Source organism: Leptonychotes weddellii, chromosome 5 (genome assembly GCF_054177405.1).
Source record: "Leptonychotes weddellii isolate Sample4059 chromosome 5, ASM5417740v2, whole genome shotgun sequence".
Lineage (NCBI taxonomy): Eukaryota > Metazoa > Chordata > Mammalia > Carnivora > Phocidae > Leptonychotes > Leptonychotes weddellii.
In genome coordinates, this window is record NC_138373.1 from 101,798,550 (window position 1) to 101,819,562 (window position 21,013).

A 21,013-nucleotide genomic window follows, 5' to 3' on the forward strand; every position below is an offset into this window, starting at 1 on the left:
CCGGGCGAGTACCTCATCCACCAAGGGGACGCTCTCCAGGCCCTCTACTTCGTCTGCTCCGGCTCCATGGAGGTGCTCAAGGGGGGCACTGTACTCGCGATCCTAGGTGTGTGGGGGCAGGAGGGGACGCAGGGCCTTGCGGGAGGCGGGTGGAACGGGGGCCCCCTCAGCAGAAGCACGGAGAGAGGACACAGTTAAGGCGGCCCCGGGAAACAGCCAGGATGGAGTTGGGAGGAGCCGTGGAGCCCAGGGCAAAGCTCACAGTGGGCCCAGTGACCACCAGGTGGCAACACAAGGAGCTGGAAACTGCTGCAGGCGTGCGAGGCTCCCTGAGTGAGTGCAGGCCCAGCCCAGAGCCGAGGAGAGGGTGGGGGGATCAGCATTTCCCCGTCAAGGAGGAAGAGCAGTGCTGGAGAGAGAGCTCAGGCAGGGCTGCGAGGGGCCAGTGGGAGATCTCCTGGCGGGGCCGGCCACGGCCGGTCACAGAGCAGGGCCCAGGGCGCGGGTGGGTGAAGGCAGGGCTCAGACTCTGCCTGTATACTTCCTTTCGTGGCCAAAGAAGGAGGTGGAGATGGGTCGTCAAGTCCCTGGACGAGGAAGAAGAGCTTGCAGGTGTGTGGAATGGACGTCGTTAACAGTGCTGACCCTGAGTCTCGCAGGCGGGCTGGCACTTAGGTGCTTCCGTTCACACAGACCTCGCAAAACCCATGGCAGGGGCGCTGGTGTCGGGCCTGTTTTGCCTGGAAGGAGCGGGGGGCTTGGAGAGGTTCATAAATTGGCAGGAGGGGTTAGAGCCTCATCCACCAACCCTAAAGCTCAGGTTTCATTCACTGTGCTCTCAGGCGCTTTGCTCGAGGGAGAGCTGTGTCCCGAAGAAAGGGCACGATTTCAGGGTGGCAGGACGCACACACGAGGCTTTAGGAAGGCAGGTGCAAGCACTTTGGGAAACAGGGTTGCACAGCTCCCCAGCTGTGGGAGGCTCTCAGCAGTGAACCCAGCAGGTGCAAACTCTGGGATCGGCTTAGGTCATGGAGGGCCTCGCCCAGGAGATGGAAGGGAGGTGAATCCTCAGCCAAGGACTCGTAGACTCACTGTGCAGATGGCTGACCCCTGGAGGGGCTGAGGTTTGTCACTAACCTGGAGAATTAAAAAGACCAGACAACCAGCAGCTACTGTGTGTCCCTCTCCTCTCCCTTGAGGAGGGTGATCTTCCAACAGGAAAAAGAAATACCATAAAGGGGGTCTGGGAAGTAAGAGAGGCCAGAGACTGCCACACCTTTCACTTTGAGTCTTTTTTGAGTTCAGGCTTCTGGGCCTAGATGCCTCTTATGCCAGGACTCTGAGCGAATGGAACTATGGCCACTCACATATTGCTGGCAACATTAAGAAATGAGGGAGGGCGCCTTGGTGGCTCAGTTGGTTAAGCGACTGCCTTCGGCTCAGGTCATGATCCTGGAGTCCCAGGATCGAGTCCCGCATCGGGCTCCCCGCTCAGCGGGGGGTCTGCTTCTCCCTCTGCCCTCTTCCCTCTCATGCTCTCTGTCTCTCATTCTCTCTCAAATAAATAAATAAATAAAATCTTTAAAAAAAAAAAAAAGAAATGAGGGAGAACCGGAGAGATTCAGAAGGGCAGACAGATTTTGACAATCGCAGACTGGTCAAGACTGTCGGGCGGATTATTAAACAGATGGTTTTCAGCTCGGAGCCGAGGAAGCCGTGAGGCTGGGAGCTGGCATTGGTCCTACAAGAACGATTCTTCCCTGATGCCAGGAACAAGGGTGCAGAATAATGTTCACTATTAAGACGGATCCCTAAGGATGTCCCCCGCCTGTGCCCCAGGCCTTTGCCTCACTGCCTGTGTCCCCAGCACCGGAATTTTGCCACCTTTGATCCCTCGTGTTCCTGCTGAACTGTTTCAGCTGTTGACTTGACAAGGGTCTGGATGCCCTGGTGAATTCCTGGCTCCCCACCAGCCGGTTTTCTACTTTGCCTTCACCCCCGCCCCCACCCGCCTCCTTAGCCGGACATCCAGGGGCTTCCTGCCTGTTGCCAACTGCGGAGGCTCACGGTGCAGTGATTCTGGCCCCTACCTCCGTGTCTGAACTGACAGCTAAGCACCCACAGTCAGCTGTGGGGGCAGGAGAAGAGGCGGACTGGGTGCCGGCGCCAAGAAGACCTGAGGGGGCCGGAGAGCTGAGAGGTTCCTGCCGAGAGGCCAGCCTGCAGAGCCGTCTCTGGTCTGAGACCAGTGGCACGGAGCTCTGTCATCGGTCTTGTCCTTTTTCTCAATTCTGTCTCACCTTTTGGATGAAGACAAAAAAATACACACTTCTCCTATTTCCAGATGACACACACAAGGAGAGAGAGCTCATTCATCAGATGAGCACATGGAGATCCAAACAGCTCTCAGAAGGAACCAGAAGGATGGCCCCAAACCAAGAAAATACGATTTAACAGCGATGCCTTCTACACTTAAGTTTGAGCAAAAGTCCACGCACATTTACAGGAGGCTGCTAAGCTCGGTTCTGCAGCAGGAGGCGGCCCGCGGCGGGGGGTGGCAGTGATCCATCTTTTTCCTTGAGGGTAAGGAAAGGCTTCCCAGTCTTGTGAACTCGGACAGTGGGTTGGGCAGTGAGTGGGCTCTGCCGAAGCACCCACAGCATGCCAGCCCTGTTGGGAGCCGTCTGTAGGGCACTCTTGTCCGGAGGGCGAGGACGGAAATGAACTTTGATTGGCCGTCTCTGTGTCAGGCGCTTTACCTGCCCTAACTCGTTTAATCCTCACGTGTCCCTGATTGGAGACACTCTAGTTCATGGATTCTTTTTCTTTTTAAAGATTTTATTTAGTCATTTGACAGAGAGAGACACAGCGAGAGAGGGAACACAAGCAGGGGAAGTGGGAGAGGGAGAAGCAGGCTTCCCGTGGAGCAGGGAGCCCGATGCGGGGCTCAATCCCAGCACCCTGGGATCATGACCTGAGCCGAAGGCAGATGCTTAACGACTGAGCCACCCAGGCGCCCCTAGCTCATTGATTCTAAGATGCACATTTCTTCCCTACAATTTAACCTCTCCGAGATGGGGATGCAGACTGTAATTGATGTCATTGTACAATGCTGTCGGCCAGGTGGCAGCCTCAGCTGGGTGGTGGGAAAACCCTCTATTGACACCTTCTGGTAAGATCCAGAAAGCACCACGACTCAGTCCAACACAAAATCAGTCGTGCAAGCACCAGGGCTCAGGGAGATGAAGTAATGTGGCCGCCTGACAGCGCTGTGCCCCACGGGACAAGCCCCGCCTGAATCACCTGTGAGGTTTGAACAATATCGGATGGTGGGTCTCCTGTAGGTATCATGATTCCGTAGGTAGAGATGGGGCCTGGGAGTGATTGGCTTAGCTTTTGTAAGGGATTCGGAGCTACAGGCAGCCTGGGGACTGCTCAGTTGTCTTAGAGCTAAAATTCAAGTGGGTCCAGCACAGTGGCTTCGATCCCGGATGTGCTTGAGCACCTGGATCTCAGTGCGTCTCACTCCAAGCCTGCCCGAAGAGCCGGGGGCAGGCAGCAGGGGTTGGCTAGGGCCTGGGCACCCTCTCTGTGCTGGCTCTCAAGGCCCCACGGAGCTCACAGGGGAAGCTCAGCTGCCTCTGCTTGACTCCCCTGCCCAGGGCCGGGGGGGCAGGGCTCACTGACCTCTGCTTCCGCTTCCAGGGAAGGGTGATCTGATTGGCTGCGAGCTGCCCCGGCGAGAGCAGGTGGTCAAGGCCAATGCTGACGTAAAGGGGCTGACCTACTGCGTTCTACAGTGTCTACAGCTGGCTGGGCTGCACGAGAGCCTCGCACTGTACCCCGAGTTTGCCCCACGCTTCAGCCGGGGCCTCCGAGGGGAGCTCAGCTATAACCTGGGTGCCGGTGGAGGCCACGCAGAGGTGGGAGCACTGGGAATGTGTGCAGAGGGGGCTGGGGTGCCAGGGGCCTGAGGAGGTGGGCAGAGGTTGGGTTTAGGAGGCACTGTGTGAGCGTCTGGCCTGGTGTTAGCAGCGCCACACGTCATGGGGGGTCTACACTCTCCCGTCTCCTGTCCCTTCACACCCACGCTGTCCTTTAGCTCCCACCGCCCTCCCGGCTCTCCCTGGCCCATCTGAGACGGCCTGGCCTGGTCCACAGCCAAGTCTTAAGGGATGGAGGCTGAGGGCCGCACATGAGGGATGGGACCCCCGGGTAGGGCCAGGCACTTGTCCTCCGGGCCGCCTCTGAAGAGAGCCCTGTGGCTCCCCCTGCTTCTTCACCGTGAGAGAGAACTGTTCTGAGGGGCTTTGAATTTTCCTGGCTTGTATCATTAATTCCAAACCTGTTTTTAGCACGGTGTTCTCCTGGATAGTTTGGTTAGCCTGAGGGACCAAGTAGAGGGGTGGTGTATCCACATTTGGCTAGAATTTTGAGAGGCAGCGAATTCCGTCAGGGCTTGGTGGCTTTGTGGTGGCAGCAGAGAAGCAGTCCCCGCCCCCCCCATACACACCTGAGCCTCTTCCTCTGAGGGTGGGAGATACTGGGCATCCAGTTTAACAAAGATGGCTCCTTCTAGGGAGAAGAGGCCGGGGTGGGGCACAGTAGGGCTATCCATGCCGCTTCCTTGTCCCCCACTGTCCCCAGGCGGACACCAGCTCCCTGAGTGGCGACAACACCCTGATGTCCACGTTGGAGGAGAAGGAGACGGATGGGGAGCAGGGCCCCACGGCCTCCCCAGCCCCAGCCGATGAGCCTTCCAGCCCCTTGCTGTCCCCCAGCTGCACCTCCTCCTCCTCAGCTGCTAAGCTGCTATCCCCACGTCAAACGGCGCCCCGGCCCAGGCTGAGGGGCAGGGGACGGCCCAGCAGGGCAGGGGCTTCGCAGGCTGAGGCTGGCCCCTCTGTCCACCCTCGAAGCTTAGAGGGTCTGCAGCTGCCCTCTGTGCCATGGAACGTACCCCCGGATCTGAGCCCCAGGTAAGCAGGCCCTGGGCCACTGCACTCTGGCAGAGGTGGTGGGGATAGGGCTGGGGCCTCAGCCGGACACAGTCCTTCCCATCCTTCCATCCTAACCCATGCCTGCCTCCTCCAGGAAGTCTTCTTGGACTCTACCTTCCTGTGCCGCCCCCCGCCCCCCCACCCCACCATTTGGTGCCTGGCTGTTCACTGCTTAGAATTCCCGCTGTGTCATGTTGCTCAGGTTTGGATCCCTAGCAAAACCGCAAGCTCCTAAGGAAAGGGCCCAAGTGTTACCTGCCCCGGGCCCTGGGCTCCAGGCTCCTGCCGCTTGTGTGCGTGGTTGCCGGGTGCTGCAGTGGCTGCCTGCGGACTGATCTGTCGCCCTGGCCCCTGTGTCTGCAGGGTAGTCGATGGCATTGAGGACGGCTGTGGCTCCGACCAGCCCAAGTTCTCCTTCCGTGTGGGGCGGTCTGGCCCGGAGTGCAGCAGCAGTCCCTCCCCTGGGCCAGGTACTGGGGCACGGGTTCCAGCGGGGCTGGGGGAGGTCAGCAGGGCTGCCTCTTGGGCCTGTAAACCTGAGGGGCGGGCGGGGTCCAGCCTTCTTGCCCTCTTGCCCTTCTCAACCTATACGGCTGGGCGGGGCAGTGCGGTGGGGAAGACCAGCCCCTGCTGTCGGAAGGCCGCCGGGTCGCGGCTCGGCCCCCTGCGGTCAGCTCTCCGGCGGCGGGGTCCCCGCTCTCGCCCCAGCTTCTGGTCTGTAATACGGCGGTTGTGCGTGTGAAGTAAGATGATGTTGCTACGACCCTGGGGAGGACAGAGGGCTGTGAGTGGCCCTGAGAGTGGACCAGGGAATGAGCGCCTCGGAGCGCTCCCGTGTCTGGAGGACAGACACAAAGAGCAGCTTCCCGAGGGGAAAGCGCCGGGCAGCGTGCCCGAGACCCCCCGGCGGTTTGGGCAGAATTCCGCAGCCGGGGCAAGGCTGGAAGTGGCCGCTGCTGGCGTCCGGTCCCGCCAGGCCACGGCGGTCTGTGCTAACTGGGGCAGGGGCCCGCGCGCCGGGCCATCTCCTCTTCCCGGTGCCGGCTGGTGACTCCTCCTCCTCCTGTTCGCAGAGAATGGCCTGCTCACTGTCCCCCTCGGGCCTGGCGAGGCAAGGAGCACAGACACCCTGGACAAGCTGCGGCAGGCGGTGGGTGAGGGGCGAGCTGGAGGCAGGGAGGGGGGAGGGGCGGGCACTGCTCTTGGTGTGAGGTCCAGACTCCTCTAACTTCGAGCTCTTTCCTCCTCCCTCGCTCCCCAAAGGTGACAGAGCTGTCTGAGCAGGTGCTGCAGATGCGGGAGGGCCTGCAGTCACTTCGCCAGGCTGTGCAGCAAGTCCTGGCACCCCACGGGGAGAGCCCTTGCCCTCGGGCAGCAGGAGAGGGGCCGTGCCTAGCCAGCGCCTCTGGGCTCTTGCAGCCTCTGTGTGTGGACACTGGGACATCCTCCTACTGCCTGCAGCCCCCAGCTGGCTCTGTCTTGGGTGGGACCTGGCCCCACCCTCGCCCAGGGCCCCCTCCCCTCGTGGCACCGTGGCCCTGGGGCCCCCCGGCATCTCAGAGCTCCCCTTGGCCTCGAGCCACAGCTTTCTGGGCCTCCACCTCTGACTCCGAGCCCCCGGGCTCAGGAGAACTCTGCCCCGAGCCCAGCACCCCTGGTTCGCCACCTCCTGAGGAAGGGGCTAGGACTGGGCCACCAGAGCCCATGAACCAGGCTGAGGCTGCTAGCACTGGAGAGCCCCCACCAGGGTCAGGGGGCCTGGCCTTGCCCTGGGAACCCCACAGCCTGGAGATGGTGCTTATTGGCTGTCATGGCTCTGGCACAGTCCAGTGGACCCAGGAAGAAGGCACAGGGGTCTGACTGCCAGCCCCAGACCTCCGTGTTGCCAGACATGCTGCCATCTGGGGCCCGGCCTGAACGCGGGGCGGAGGAAGGGGGGCAGCGACCCCTCCAGGACTCTGTGCTGCCCGCCCCCCCAGCTCAGGGTGGGGAGCCGAAGAATTAAAGAGCCTCAGGGGCAGGCCCCAGGCTGGGAATCTCTGGGCCCCTCCTCAGCCTACTCCTCTGTTTCCCTCTGCAGGATGGGGGACAGAGGCCTGAGGCCAAGGAGGGATTCTGCCACCCCCTGCATGTGTCCCTGCCTCACCAGTCCCGTTTTTTATATTAAAAAAAAAATAAATAAAAGGAGCTACTTTGGAACTTGGTGCTTTTTATTTACAAAAGAAGAACAATAATAAAGGAAAAGTCTGAAGCTAATCAGCTGGAAACAAAGGGGCAAAGGTGGGAATCTGAGGGGAAGAGGGTGGCCTGCAGAGAGGGGAGGAGAGGAGGGGCTCTGGCTCTAAGGAAGCCGGAGGGTTCCAGCCTCTAGGGGCTTCTCAAGGACCAGCCCCGCCTTCCCACAAAGGCTCAGATCATTGGGCCGGCAGTTGGGTCTACTGCCCACTATGGTTTTTCCAGGAGCCTGAGTTCCCAGCTCCAAGGGGCTGGAATGGCAGGGAAACTGAGGCCAGAGAGAGCACACGGGTCCTGCCCCCACTCCTCACTGTGGCGTGATCTTGGCAGCCTCGGCCCGAATAAGGGCAATGAGGTCCTGGTTGATGAGGAAGACGAATCTCAGGCTGGCAATCTATGGGCGGGAGAGAAGAGTGGCTTGAGGACAGGGGTGGGACTGGGGGCCAGGCCCACGTCCCGGTTCCCCACGGCCCTGGTCTCATCCTGACCTCTCCACCTCCCTCTCAGCTCACCTCCACCACGGAGTTGTTGCTGAGGCGCCATTTAGAGCCACACAGCACAGGCCGCCCATCAATGTAGATGGGCCGCCGGCCCTCATTGGCAATGAAGAAATCACCGTTATTCTTCAACTTGATGACTCCTGTGGGGATGAAGGGGCGACAGCGGATGAGGAGACAGGGAAGGCCCAAAGACAGCCTAAAGGCCCCACCCACATGCTTCCCAGGGACAGGCCAGAAGGCCCCCATGAGCCCCAAGGTAGAGATCTTGAAATACCAGCTGCTCAGCCCCAGCTGCTCCATGAGGGCTCCCAGGGAGACCAAGCCACAGGGCCGGAGGGCAGCGAGAGGCTGGGAGGAGCACCCTCGCACTGCTTCCTGCTGGTACCTTGCTTCCGGGAGATCTTCCAGGCTGGACCCTCCAGAGACAGGTCCACGTCAATCTGGTTATCCTTGGTGGCTCTGCCCAGGGTGATCTGGGGAAAGGGGGCAGGTGAGGGCTGGGACCTGAGGAACGGTCTACACAGGCCAGGGAAAGAGGAGAAGTGAGGGACCAGACACAGGAAGGTCGGCGAGGGCGAGACCGGCAGAGGAGGGCAAGCTGCGGGAGCAGACGGGCTGGGCCCGCTTACCTCTCGAGAGCGCATCAGGTACCGCACCATGCGGCCCCGCAGCACGGCCAGCGTCTGGTTATCGAAGTCAGGAGAGCTCATGCCTGGGGGAGGAGCAGAGCCCGCGTCAGGCAGGGCCCAGCCCTCGCGGCCACGGGCGGAAGGCAGGCAGCCAGGGGCCCGGGGAAGGAGGGGGCACCCAGCCACGCACGCGCAGGGGCCCAGGGTGGGGCGGAGGGAGCGGGGGCGCGGCCCCCCGCTCCCCGCCTCACCTGTGATGCTGTCCACCAGCACCTGCCACTTATGCAGCTCCTGTTCCAGCTGTCGGATCTCTCGTTTCTGGCGCCGGTCGGCCACGGTCAGCTCTGGGGGGGAGGGGCGGTAAGGAGGGGTACTCTGCGGTCACCAGCTCCTCGTACTGGTCCTCCGCGCCGGCACAGGCTTCTACCCCCTAACCGTGCCCCCAGGTACACTCACCATGCTCCAGGACCTCATCTCGCATGTCCCTGTGCGGGGAGAAGGACGAATCAGGATCTGCTTCCAGCTCACCTGCCCCTACCAGCAGGGGCTACTTGGCACATTCGGGGGTCCCCCAGCCCCTCAGGAGGCTGCTCCTCTGGCCTTGGGCTAGCCTCCTTCCCCGGGGGTAGGGGTGGGGGGCTCAGCAAGGAGACCAGGTGACGAGCGGAGCATGAGGCTGAGTGTGGGCTGGGCGCGGTTCTCTGCAGCAGGAGGTAGGGCCGGGCAGCCCCGAGCGCTCTGTCCCCTGCCCGGGGCCCCAGCCACTCACTTGAGCTTACTGTCATCAATCAGGTCCTCTGCGTCAGAAAAGTTGAGCACTTGGTCCCCCTTGGGCAGCGGCTGCACTGAACAAAGGACGGAGAGCTGGTCAGCGCCGCCGCTCCTACTCCGCCCGACGCTGCGGGCAGTGACTGAACCAAGGGGACCAACTGGGAAGACTGGGCCTGTGGGGACAGTTCTGCGCCGAGAGCAACAGGTTAACAGAGCACAAGCCGTATCAGGCAGCGAGCTAGTTTGACACAAAGCGTTCCTGACGTTAGCTAAGGGCAGAGGCGCTTCTAGAAAGAAAAGGGAATTAAAGTTGACCTCCTGTGTGCGTTTTTCAGAGCGCAGGGGCTCTGCGTGGCCGTGAACAAAGGCGGGCGGGCTCTGCTGTCCGCACCCCTGTACCGTGGCCAGACGCCTACGGGAACGAGCGCTCACCACGGGCCTCGGGTCGGGACAGACCCAGGATGCAAGCTCTGCTCTCCTGATTCCAAACCCACATGGCTCCTCTAGCCCATCACTCGCTCCCCGACGTTTTCTGCCCCACGCAGCGGGAGGAGAGGCGCGGCCCGGCCAGCCCCGCTGCCCGGTGCCCGGTGTGACAGGAGCGTCCCCCCTCCAGCCACTCGCCGACCGTGGGTCAGGGCGTCTCGGGGGCCACGAGATGAGTTGTCATTTTTTCCAAAAATATGAAATGGAACAGAATATTAGAGTCCATCAGATATGTTGAGGATAGCTTCATGCAAGTTCTTCAGGTTTTCCACTGACCAAACTACCAAGGGGCTGGGGCCGCCAAACTCTGAAAACTGCTGCTGAGCTGTTCCCAGGACCGCGGTGACAACTAGCTGGTGGCCAGGACGCCACTGGTTGAGGAGTCTGTCAACCCCGGGTGTTGTCACTGCCTGCCCGGGAAGCGAGGGGGGCTGCACAGGAACCACAAGCGCTCCACCTGCCCCCCAGCTCCCCAAGGTCAGACCGTGTGGGAGACAAGGGACTGGGGTGGGCCCCCCCCCGCCGGCTCCCCCCGCCCCCCGCCACAGCTGCCTAAAACCCCACTAACCGAATACTCAACCGACTCGAGAGTGAAGCAGCGTACATGCCCGTTCTTAGGGCCTCCCGGCACCAGCCAGCCGAGGAGAAACCCAATACCCACAGACAAGCCTCGTGAGGAGAAAAATTAAATCTCTAAGTTACACAAACTAACTTTCCAAGAAGCTAGCTCTAGCAGCAAAAATAGACTTTACCCAGCGTCCACTCTCTCTGCGGGAATGCAGTGACGCCTGAGCCTGAGCCCGAAGCAGAGATATGGAAGTTGCAGGAATGAAGAGAGCAGCCCACTAAATTCAGAGATCCTCAGGAAAAAAAGATGGGGCCCTCCCTGACGAGATTTCCTAAAATCCTCCTGCAGGAGTTTCTTTTAGTAACCAGGAGCAGTAGGACCCAGGGAGCAGGTGGGGGGCATAGGCACAGCCTCATTTCCAGAACAGCGGGAACTCTGGAGACGCTGACGGCCAATACCGTCCAGAAGTGAGAGCGGAGAGTGTCTGTACTATGACGTACGATGAAAGGCTGACCCCGAGTCCCAGACGGAACTGAGGAGTTGCACCCAGTTTCGTCAGCTGACCTTCCCAGTACCTGTCACTGGGAGTGAGAGCCTGCTGGTGAGGGAAGGGAAGCAGAGGGCCTTCGGGCCCCCGGGAGAGGAGGAAGGCAGAGGGCCTGGGTGTGAAGGCCCAGTGGGGATTTCTGAATGGCTCCAAAGCAGCGAGAAGGAACAAGAAGGAATGTGGAAAGAGGGAAGGGGCAGAAAGACTTACAAAAAGTACCATCTCCAGGATACCAGCATCTCTAGGGAGGGAAACGGGGAAGGGTAAGCAGTGAAGGGGACTTTCACATTTTATTCATGTTTCAATGCCATTACGTAACGGTAAAATAGGCCAAAAATGACAACAAAAACAGGAAATGGGATACACCCCTGCCATCTGGACTTTCTGCTCGGGATTCCAGACAGGGCTACCCTTACCACACTGCTGAGTATCATTCCAGCCACTTTCCTTCCTTCTGGAAGGCACTGGTTTTGCCGCAGGGAGGTGCAAGACACCAGGGGCCACTGAGGGATCCGTTCCTGGGCACCTGAGGGCAGCCGGGCCCAGACCACCTCACGCACACGCAGCGCACCCACTCTGCCAGCTCCCGGAGCCAGTTACCTGTCTGGTCCTCCAGCAGGTAATACTGCTTCATGAGCTGCCAGTGGGCCTGCAAAGCCTTGGCGGTACGGGCCAGGTAGAAGGCATCGGGGTGTCTGTGCAGCAGGTCCTGGAACGTCTCCAGGGTGGGCTGGCTGGTCTGGAGGACAAGGAGCCTGTTCTCAGCACCTGGGTTTGCTCATTCTCGTCTCCACCTTACCACCCCCCACCCCCCGCGCCCACCAGGAGCTGGAAGAAGAGGGAGCCAGTCTTGGCTCTTCCTGAGGACCCCATCCACAAAGGCCCCTGCAGACATATGAGCACCTGCAGGGCATGTTTCCAGGCAACGGGGCCTCCCCACATCAGTAGTCTTCCCAGTGCTCAGGCCCCTACCCTGCCCGTCAGCCTTACCGATCCCACTTTGCTCAGCAGCTGTTCCTCAGCCTTGCTAAACAAGGCCTTGCTCTGGATGGCCGCAATGGCTTCCGGGTGCAGCTGTCTCATGGCTTGGCAGGCCAGCCTGGGGGCGTGGGGGGGGACGGGGTTGTGAGAAAGAGGGCAGGGTTGAAGGGAGGGTGTCTAGCAATCTGGGGTTCCTGCAGGCCTTTGAGATCCAGAACTAGAGACCAGGCCCTCAACAGGAAGAGCCCAAGGCTTAGCACAACGCCTGTGGCCTCATGGGTTTGTTGAAGGCGTAACACACACAGGTAACTCAGCCAACTGAGTTTCCAGTGTTTACTCCCTTGCAGAGACTCAAAGGCACAGCCCGCAGAGGCCAGCTGAGGGAGACCCTGAGACCAGCTCCTGCTCCCTCCCCAAGACCTTCCTCTTTACTTGGCCAAAGCTACCGCCCACTGCCCACCACATCCTCTTTCCAAAACTGAGCCCCGCCCACTTCCTGGCTGTCAGGACCGAGGCTACAGATTAAGTGGTGCTAAGGACTGCGGAGCAGAAGATGGGTGCTAAGCATCCGACCAACTCTGACGACGATAAATGAAGTGGCTGAGCAGGAAGAGTGCGCACCGCATGGGCGCACAGGTTTACTTGGAACTTGGACTTTTAGGGGCCCTCGTATTCTTTTGTTCCAATTCCCTCTTATGGAGAAAGAAATTATGGGAGGTCAGTGTGGAAAGGTTGGAAAGTGACCTGCCCCAAACCACAACGCACACAGTGGTGGAACCAGGGCTCCTGGCACTCATTCAGGTGTTTTTTCCCATGCTCCTTCTTCAGCTTCCAGATCCCCTCACCGCTAGCATCAAGCCAGGACCAGCAGGGTTGGCAGCAGGAAGAAGCTTCCCTCCCAAGCCTGGCTGGTTTCAGTATCATCCCAGAGGATGCAAGGTCCCATGAGTCCTGCCTCCCAGGTCCCTCCCTTGGGCTTTTGTATAATTCTGTCTGTTCTAGGAGCCAAATTCTGGTGCTCCCAGTACCTCCCTGCTGCGGGAGCCAACCCCACTCACTTGGAGATGACAGGATCGTAGAGCAGGGCGTACCAGCGCTCCTGGACCTCCCGAAGGGTGAAGCGGCAGCTGAACTTCACGCCCAGGTGGACCGACGTCAGGTCGTTGGTCTGCAAGGCCCCCGATGGGTTGGCCCCAGCCTGAGAGCTGGGAAGAACCCTTCGCTTGCTACCCCCAGGGTGCTGCTGGGCTAGTCCGGGGGCTGGGGACTGCAGGCTGGGGAAGGAGGGGAGCGTGCAAGCCGCGTTAGGAAGCATTACCTGCAGCACAGCGTGGATGAGCAGGAGGTCATCCGCCGGCTTCCAGCGGCCCAAATCCTTGGTTACCTGAAGCGGCTGTTTGCTCTTCTTCACACGCTTCGTAAGTCCGGGCGTTGGCGCTGGGCTGGGCGGCACAGGAGTGCTAGGGGCCTTGGACACCTGGGCAGAGAACAGGAAGAGAATGAGCTCAAAGCCAGCATTGGGGCAGCTTGGGCTTCAGGCCCTGAGCTTCCCATACTGCGTGTGGCAGCCCAGCCTCCTAGTCCCCCCACCCCCGAAGTACTTCTACATGGTCCTTGACCTTATGGGGTCTTCTCTTTGCTGGTGACACCCTCAACGCCAGAGTGGAGGGTGGGTGGGGAGGATACCAGGAATCCACTCTGACTGGTATGGTGTCTAGGGCCAGAGCAATGCCACCTGGGGGTTATTTTTACACCCAGCAATGCTGGGAACAGGCTGTCTGCTCCCAGAATAGATGCACGCTCTATGCCTCCCACACAGAATGTGATACAGGACACACTGACAGGGTGTGTGTGTGGGGGGGGTGGTGCGGCAAGAAAGGGGGAGTAGGGAGAAGAGATGGGCTCCCAGAAGGGAGGCAGATGAGGATGGGGCTGGGGCCACCGGATTTCCTTACAAGTCTCCTCTGGAGTGCTCTTGCCAGCTGGCAAAGGTGGTGGGGAAATACAAAATCTGGCCCCCGCCCCCACATCTCGCAATCTCTCACCTTCTTCTTCTCACTGGAGGAAGGTTCACTCCCTGAACAGCGCCCTGGTTCCACCCCACTGGCCCCCTTCGCCCGGGTAGAGGACTTAGCCAGGCTGCTCTCCACCAGCTCATCGTCAAACTTCTTCCTCTTGATGAACCTGTGGAGAGTCCGACCCAGTGAGCATCCCTGGTCCGTCCTCCTCATACCCACGCGCACACACCCAGCCTCTGAAACAGCGCGGGGTCCCGGCTGGCTGCTAACTGCCCCAGCGCAGGGGACAGGGCACAGAACTGCTGCGCTCCTCCCCTCTGAGATGACAGGGTACCGAGCCACAGATTTCATGTCAGAGACCTAAGATCTCCCTCCCGTGCTCGGCAGGAAAAGCCCAAAGCTCTGCCATCACTTAGGCCCCACAGGGGCTCAAGTAGCCATTCCCAACAGTGGCTAAGGCATGCAGCACCTAACGTCCTTGCCCAGGCCCTGACCCTCTGAACCCTTCCTACCTGGAGGAGCTTCTCCGTTTAGGGATGGTGCCCAAGGCCTGAGAGGAAGCCCGCTTCTGCCCTGCCAGCGACTCCTCATCCTCTGAACGGCTGGCAGTGCCTGATGCCATCAGAGATGAATCTAGCAGCCCCTGAGAATCTAGAAAAAAAGAAGTGGTGAACTCAGGTCTCCTAAGTGCCCAGCAGAGCCTTGAGCCTCTGAACATGGGACCCCTCCTCTGCCCCTCCCCCCCGCCCCCACCCCTCTACCAGCCCTCCTGGCCCTTCCCCTGCTTCCTTGACATTTGAGGTTTTATGGTGGGAGTTCCTTGGCCATCCAGATCCCATCTGGGCTCAGACCTGGCCCAGACCTTCCACGCTGGGCAGTTCTCCCGGTGCCACGTGTCATGTCGTGCAGCACATGGTGCTCAGGTCAGACTGGTGATGCCGACACACCAGAGGCTCTGGGCATAACTGCTCCCTCTGCCATCAAAATGCAGCCATGCCAAAGAGCGCCAGCTCAACAGCAAGTCAGTCAACTGCGGCCTCTGCCAAGAGGTACGTGGGTGGTGCTGGCCCAGGGGGAGGTGGCAATGCCCAGCCAGGACGAAAAGACATACGTGCCAGGCACGGGGTGGAATCAGCAGATGCTTGGCGCCTGAGCGTTTGGGGAGCTGGCCCGGCCTCATACTACCTTTGTCCATCCTCTTACAGTCCCAAAGCCACTGGTTCCAAACCACAGGGCTAGGAGGAAGGGTCCCACAGGCTCATCCAAGGATTCTGACCAGGTGAGCTTAGAGGCTGAGAGGAGATTCTGCAAAGGAGAAGTGAGGCTCCCTGAGGCACAGGTTTCCAATGGGCCAGCCTCACCTCCTTATACTGGAGCAGCTCCCCCAGGATCCCATAAGCTAGGGAAGACACAAGAAGAGACACGAGGCTCTATTCTGCCAATATGACACTGATAAACCAACAGCTTTCTAAAGGTCACCAGCATCTTTGAGAATATAAAAGCTATGCACTCCACAAAAATGTACAACACATAGCATTTTAGGGGGTCCACGGACCTCTATGATTCTACTCAGAGTCGCGAGGTGAAGGGCCTCGACTATAAACCAGCACGAAACAAGGGACTACTGGTTCACTTCTTATCGCCCGTCGCTGCCCACTCAGTTCAGTAGCACCCCCCTTGCCCTCCCAAGCCAAAGCAGGGAAACGGAGATAGAACTCCGATTAGTCCATCTCTCTCTCTCTTTTTTCCATTTGCAGCTTTGGCTGAAGATTTAGTGGGTGGTTCCGCGTGGAAGCTAAAAAATGCGGTTTGGGAACTGAGCAAGTATCAACCGCCCTGGGGCGCCTGCTCCTAACCCCGGGAGAACTCAGGTACTGGGGACTCTTTGGGGCGTGCCGCTTGCGGGCCCCGCCCCTTCAGACCAGGGCGGCTCTCAGCACAGCTTTCCCGTCCTGCCCCCAGGTGCGCTAGTTGCGCCGCTCCGCTCTGTAGCATACGGCTGGATATCTTGACACCTGGGGAGCAGGTGAAGGGCCTGATTCCGCGGGCTGGCGGAGGCTAGGTCTGCACCCCCTGCCTTCCCCCACCCCCGTTCTCCCCCGAGTGCACACCCAATGTAGGGGATTAGTGCAGGTCTGTTCCGGGAGCTCGGGATGAGAGTGGTGAAGTCAGCCCTGCAACTCAAAAGCAAAGCACCGAGTGCACCCCGATGCTTTCGCAGCCCTGGTTTAAGCCCCACGGGCTGGTGGCGAGGGAGGGGGAGTAACTCCCAGGCCAAGTCTCACCCCACCTTCGGCTTGCCACCTTTGCGCATGCGTAACATCTCGGACCAGATTCTGGTCCTGTCCGGCTCACGCATGCGCAGATTTTCAGGGCGCTACCGGGGCGGGGCCCCAAACACTGTGGGGGGTCTTCCCCCGCGGCACTCTGGAAAACTCCATTTCGCCCCAAACTCTGCTCAGAACCCTCGGAAGCGAACCGCGAGGTCTCACCATTCCTAGGCTGCCAGCTCCAACAATTTCTCCGCGGCGACAGCAGCAGCCGCAGGGCCAAACCCGGCTTCCGTGAGGCACATCTACTTCCGGGTCTGCGAACTAGGGGCTGCCCGATCCCTTCCGGTTCGCCCCGGGAACGTGACGAAGGGGGCGTGGTCACCGCAGGGACCGGATCACCGTTTTGCTAACAACCGAAATTAAAGTTTTCCCACTTGGGACAGCATAGGGGGAAACATCAGGGGTTATAGGCCCCAGAAAGATTACTCGCTTGGAGAGAGTGATTAAAGGGAAAGACGAGACTTGGGGCGGGATAGGCTGAGGGGCGGGTCTGGGGTAGAGCTGGGCGGGACACTGGGCTTCTGAATTCCCACGGGATATAGGAATCTTTGATAGTTCAGGAGCGATTGTGCGTTGATTCCCCCAGCGATTTTAGAGAAATTACTCTGTGTTGGGCTCTGTGCTAGGCACAGCACGGGGAGATGACGTGGAGCTCGCTCCAGCCGAGAGATTTTGGCGTACCGAAGGCGGGGAGGTTGATGTCTAAGGAACGGATGGAAGGTCGTGGGCCTGAGGAAGGCCAGTGTCAGCCAGATCCCACCAGGACTGCTAGAGGCTGTTGTGGACCCCGGTAGGTGAGAAAGAAGTGCAGAGAATGCCCTGGAGGGAAGCTTGGGATGGGAGAACAAGCCTACCGGAAAAGTTTGGGGATGAGAAACCAAACAGACCTCTAAAAGAGGGTTTCTGTTTGTTTTAGGTTTCCTTGGAAGGGCACAAAAGTGTAGTAGCTCCAGACAATCATCGCAGCTCGGAATGAGGAAAATCCTAATTCCGAAGCTGTCCAGCAGTTAGGGCGGTCCTTTCAATGGAGGTGTCAACCACATGTCCCCTGGACATTGCCAGTGGATGCAAGTGTCAGAGGGGAGGCTAGCCCTTCTGGCCCTGACAGTGTATGATAGCCTTCTGCTTCAAAAGTCCCCACCTCATTTACTGGCCTGTGATCTTACTTAATAACCTATTTTGACTCCCTTAATAACCTACTTTGACTGAGTTTTCTGATAAGAGGCGTGTAGACTATACGAGATATCAAGATATCGTATGGTATCTTTACTAGATGAGAGTTATCAGGGAGGGTTCTAAGGAGAGTACAGTTGAGCTGAGATTTGACAGTTGATAGGAGGTCAGTCATGCAAAGAGCTTGGGTACCATGACCTAGTAAGAGGGGACAGCATAGCTGCAAAGCAGAAATAAATTTGGTGAGTTTGAGACCCAGGAAGGAGCCCAGTATGGCTGGAGAAGGATGATCAAGAAAAAGAGGGATGGAGATGAGAACTCAGAGGTCATCAGGGGCAGTTAACATTAGCTGTTGTAGTTCATGCTATGGATTTGGGCCTTTTTCCTAATGTTTTGGGAAGCTTTTAAAGGATTACAAGTGAAGGCATCCTTGCTGTGATATTTAATTTTTAGGATGATTCCTCTGGCTTTGGAGAAGGATTGTAAAAGAGGAAGCAGAGAGATCAGATAAGAGGCTATCTTGGAGCAATCCAGGTGAGAGGTAAGTCCAGGTTGTTAGCTGGGTTGCAGGGGCAGTGGAGATGGACAGAAACAGTGACTTTGAAGTACTTTTTGGAGCTAGAACCACAAGGACTTGCTGATGGATTGGATATGGGATATGAGAGAAGGGGAAGAATCAAGGATAACCTAGGTCTTTGGCCTGAGAAGCTGGGTGGATGCTGGAGCCCCCTTTAGAATATATCCAGAATCTCGCCCTATCTCACTGGCTTGTCCACTCTCTCCTGACCCAAGTCCCCTTGATGCCGGCTGGCTGGGCCTGAAGACCCAGAGGAGATCCCACAGGACCAGCCATGAGGATCCTTGGCGTTGCTCAGGATAGAAATCAAACAAAGCTGAGAGGAAGTGAGAGCTGTTTATTAAAGATAAGAGTGTGGATATAGACATAGCATCCAGGAGACTCAGAAAGCAAAGAGTGAATTTCCTTACTTGGGACCTGGGGTTTTTATTTGAGATGGTGGTCTGGTATTTCCGCATCCAGGAACAAAGGCAAGTGTTTAGGAGTCTTCCATAAGGTACTTATGCCCTGGAGCTAAGGGTCTTGATGAGTCAGTGGTCTTGGAAAGTGTTCATGACATCCCGCCCAGTCACACCATAGATGTTATCTATTGTGAAATCATTAAATTCTTGACCTTTACACGGAGTGTGGTGTCTCTCCAATCAGAGCTCCCCCCCCCCGCCCCCCATGAGGGGTGACCGATCAGGTGGAAGCCGGAGGGGTGGCACAGGCAGAGAAAGGGATTCACCCAAGATAGAACAAAAGAGATAAAAGTTCATTGAATACACTGCAAGCAAGTGGGGGGGGGGCGGTGGGCAGGATAGCAAAGGAGAGACTTTCTACAATGAGGCAGTGGGAGGGGGCTGTATTTAAAGGGGGAAGATGAGATTTGGGGTTGTATGGAATTTCCCCTTTTTTGACAACTTGCCTAGTTGTAAGTAGCCCATTGATTAGTTAGGGCCTGTGAATATTTTGAGGTGGATCACCTGATGGGCCTGTCTGTATTTGGCCAGGGGGTTGCTGTGGGCCCTTTTTACATTCCGTTGCTCAAGCCTGTTCCCTAAAAGTGGCCTCTACTAGGAGGACATACATTATCTGTTCTATATGTATAAAGCAGGGGTGCAGGTCCTAGCAAGAACGGAAGCAGGAAATGGGGCAAAAAAAAGCAGTTTTTCACGGGGTCCCTTTAGTTTCCCTGTCTCACCCTGGATCCATCATCTCTCACCTGGACCATTGCAAGAGCTACCTACCTGGTCTCCCCAGGTTCACCCTCCCTGCCCCTCCCCCAATTTCTAGCTGCTAGGGTATTCCTATTAAAATGGAAATCCCCTCATGTCAAGCCTCTGTTCAAAATCCTCCGCCGTCTTTGGGTAAAACTCCTCGTCTAGCCTTGTTACTCTGACCTCATCTCCTGCTCTTCTCGCTTGCCCTTTTTAAAATTTCAGTCCCCATCCGTTGCACTCTCTGCCCCTTCCCTGCTTTGTTTTTCTTCTTGATGTGGGAAACAAGGCAAAAGAAAAAAATTACATTTCCTTGCTACTTAACAGCTCATTGACAACTCCTTGAAATAGGCAGAGTGAACTTCCTCTAGGAACCCCGCTGCCTCAATGTTAATACTTTGCTGAGGGCAAAAGGCGATTTTAGCTTAACATTATCCTGACCCTGCAGGCTCCTGTGATTCTACTTTAAACATAGAGAAATTCCTTTGGAACTTCCTTTATCTCTACCCCCCAAGATATATGTTAGCAATCATTCTCCAAGCATGTGGCCCACTGATAACGCATCTGAAGGGTGTCACGACTGAGGGTTTACTAAACAATAGTAAATGACCACTAAAGGTCCTGGAAACCTTGTTTCCAAAATTCCTTAGAGACTTAACGCTGTCCCTAGCCCCCTCCCAACTTAAAAGTATATAATTAGTCACCAGTCACAACCCTAGTGCAGTTCTTTCTGCCTATGGGTCCTGTTCCCGCCCTTTAATAAAACCACCTTTTTGCACCAAAGACGACTCGAATTCTTTCTTGACCATTTGCTTTGAACCCCAACATTTCACATCATGCTTAGCCCTTATCTTCTAATGCGTGGTGTAATTTGTTTTTTCCAATTTATTGTAGGTCTCCCAAGAGTAGAATGTAAACTCTATTAGGGCAGAGGTTTTTGTTTTATCCACTGTTAGAGTAGGTGCTTAACAAATATTTGTTGACTGTGTTAAAGAAACTCACAGTAAAGGAGAAGTCAGTGGGAGGAGCAGGTTCCTGTAGGGGTAGACAGGAAGAGTTCTGTTTAGACATGTGAAATTTGAGCTGCCTGGGAGGTATTTTGGTGGAAGTGTTGAGTGGATAGGTGGACACACCAGTCCAGTGGGGGAAGAGGCCTAGCCTGGAGGGACACAGGAGGGAATCATTATCGTGAAGATCTAGATGCTGTGCCTAGGGAAGAGCATAGACAGAGAATGAGGCAGGTCCAAGGCCAGTGCCTGGGGCACTCCAATGTTTAAGGTTAGGTTTGAGGAGGAGCCAGCAAAGGAACACAAAGAAGAGTGTGGATAAAAAGAAAAGCTAACAATAGCACCAATCATCCAGCCCCGTTAACCGTCCCTGGCTCTGGAGTAGTTTTTCACAGTTCAGCCTCTTTCCCTGCTTTACAATGGAGACCACACTCCTGATTTCCCCTGGATCTTTGTTCAGCTGCTCGGGGCCCCAGGCTGCTGCTCCTGGGGATTAGAATATGGTGGCTAAGAACACAGGCTCTGGAGTCAAACTGCCTGATTTTAAACTTCAGCTCGGGGTGCCTGGGTGGCTCAGTCTTTAAGCGTCTGCCTTGGGCTCAGTTCATGATCCCAGGGTCCTGGGATGGAGCCCCGCATCGGGCTCCCTGCTCGGCGAGAAGCCTACTTCTCCCCCTCCCACTCCCCCTGCTTGTGTTCCCTCTCTCGCTGTCTCTCTCTCTCTCTGTCAAATAAATAAATAGAATCTTAAAAACAAAACAAAACTTCAGCTCTATCACCTACCAGCTTGTGACCTTGAGCAAGTTACATTGCTTTGCCTCAGTTTCATCATCTGTGGGGAAATAATAGTCCCCACTTCATAGGAGGGTTCTGAGGAGTAAATTACTATTTAAACAAGCAGATAGCATATAGCAAGTGTTTGAAAATGTTAGCAGTTTCTACTGTTCTTAGGGCTTGGGTCTTAGTGTCACCTGCCAGGTCGTCAGTGT

General features: G+C 57.3%; 2 protein-coding genes across 6 annotated transcripts in view; one reads left to right on the top strand and one right to left on the bottom strand.

Annotated features, from left to right (window-relative positions):
• KCNH3 (potassium voltage-gated channel subfamily H member 3) overlaps positions 1–7,199 on the top strand; it is a 17,628-nt gene extending 10,429 nt beyond the window's left edge. Inside the window, 6 exon segments of the mRNA XM_081821621.1 lie at positions 1–106; positions 3,706–3,923; positions 4,648–4,979; positions 5,364–5,470; positions 6,074–6,150; positions 6,264–7,199. The exon segment at positions 1–106 is cut by the window's left edge and continues 121 nt beyond it. Coding sequence (XP_081677747.1) covers positions 1–106; positions 3,706–3,923; positions 4,648–4,979; positions 5,364–5,470; positions 6,074–6,150; positions 6,264–6,860 — 1,437 coding nt within the window. The 3' untranslated portion in view covers positions 6,861–7,199.
• Positions 7,190–16,382, bottom strand: MCRS1 (microspherule protein 1). 5 transcript variants are annotated; one of them, XM_006729242.3, is made up of 15 exons: positions 16,228–16,382; positions 14,921–15,040; positions 14,248–14,386; positions 13,763–13,901; positions 13,036–13,194; positions 12,776–12,885; positions 11,727–11,835; positions 11,337–11,475; positions 9,134–9,209; positions 8,821–8,849; positions 8,616–8,708; positions 8,365–8,447; positions 8,121–8,208; positions 7,748–7,875; positions 7,190–7,629 (listed from the first exon to the last, which is right to left on the bottom strand). In XM_006729242.3, the coding sequence occupies exons 2-15, from the start codon at positions 14,928–14,930 to the stop codon at positions 7,543–7,545; spliced, it is 1,389 nt and encodes a 462-aa protein (XP_006729305.1). In that variant the 5' UTR covers positions 14,931–15,040; positions 16,228–16,382; the 3' UTR covers positions 7,190–7,542. The 5 variants fall into 5 exon arrangements, with proteins under 5 accessions (XP_006729305.1, XP_006729306.1, XP_081677748.1 ...); XM_006729243.3 differs by lacking the exon at positions 14,921–15,040 and having other exon boundaries at positions 16,228–16,360; XM_081821622.1 differs by lacking the exons at positions 14,921–15,040; positions 16,228–16,382 and adding an exon at positions 14,847–14,870.
• Positions 16,383–21,013: the final 4,631 nt, after the last annotated feature.

Coding starts and splice junctions, on each gene's coding strand:
- MCRS1 (XM_006729241.3), bottom strand. CDS start 14,635: ATGACACGTGGCACCGGGAGAACTGCCCAGCGTGGAAGGTCTGGGCCA. Junction 9,210..11,336: donor CCTGCTGGAGGACCAGACAG/GTAACTGGCTCC, acceptor TCCTTTGTTCAG/TGCAGCCGCTGCCCAAGGGG. Junction 8,209..8,364: donor ACCTGATGCGCTCTCGAGAG/GTAAGCGGGCCC, acceptor CCCTTTCCCCAG/ATCACCCTGGGCAGAGCCAC.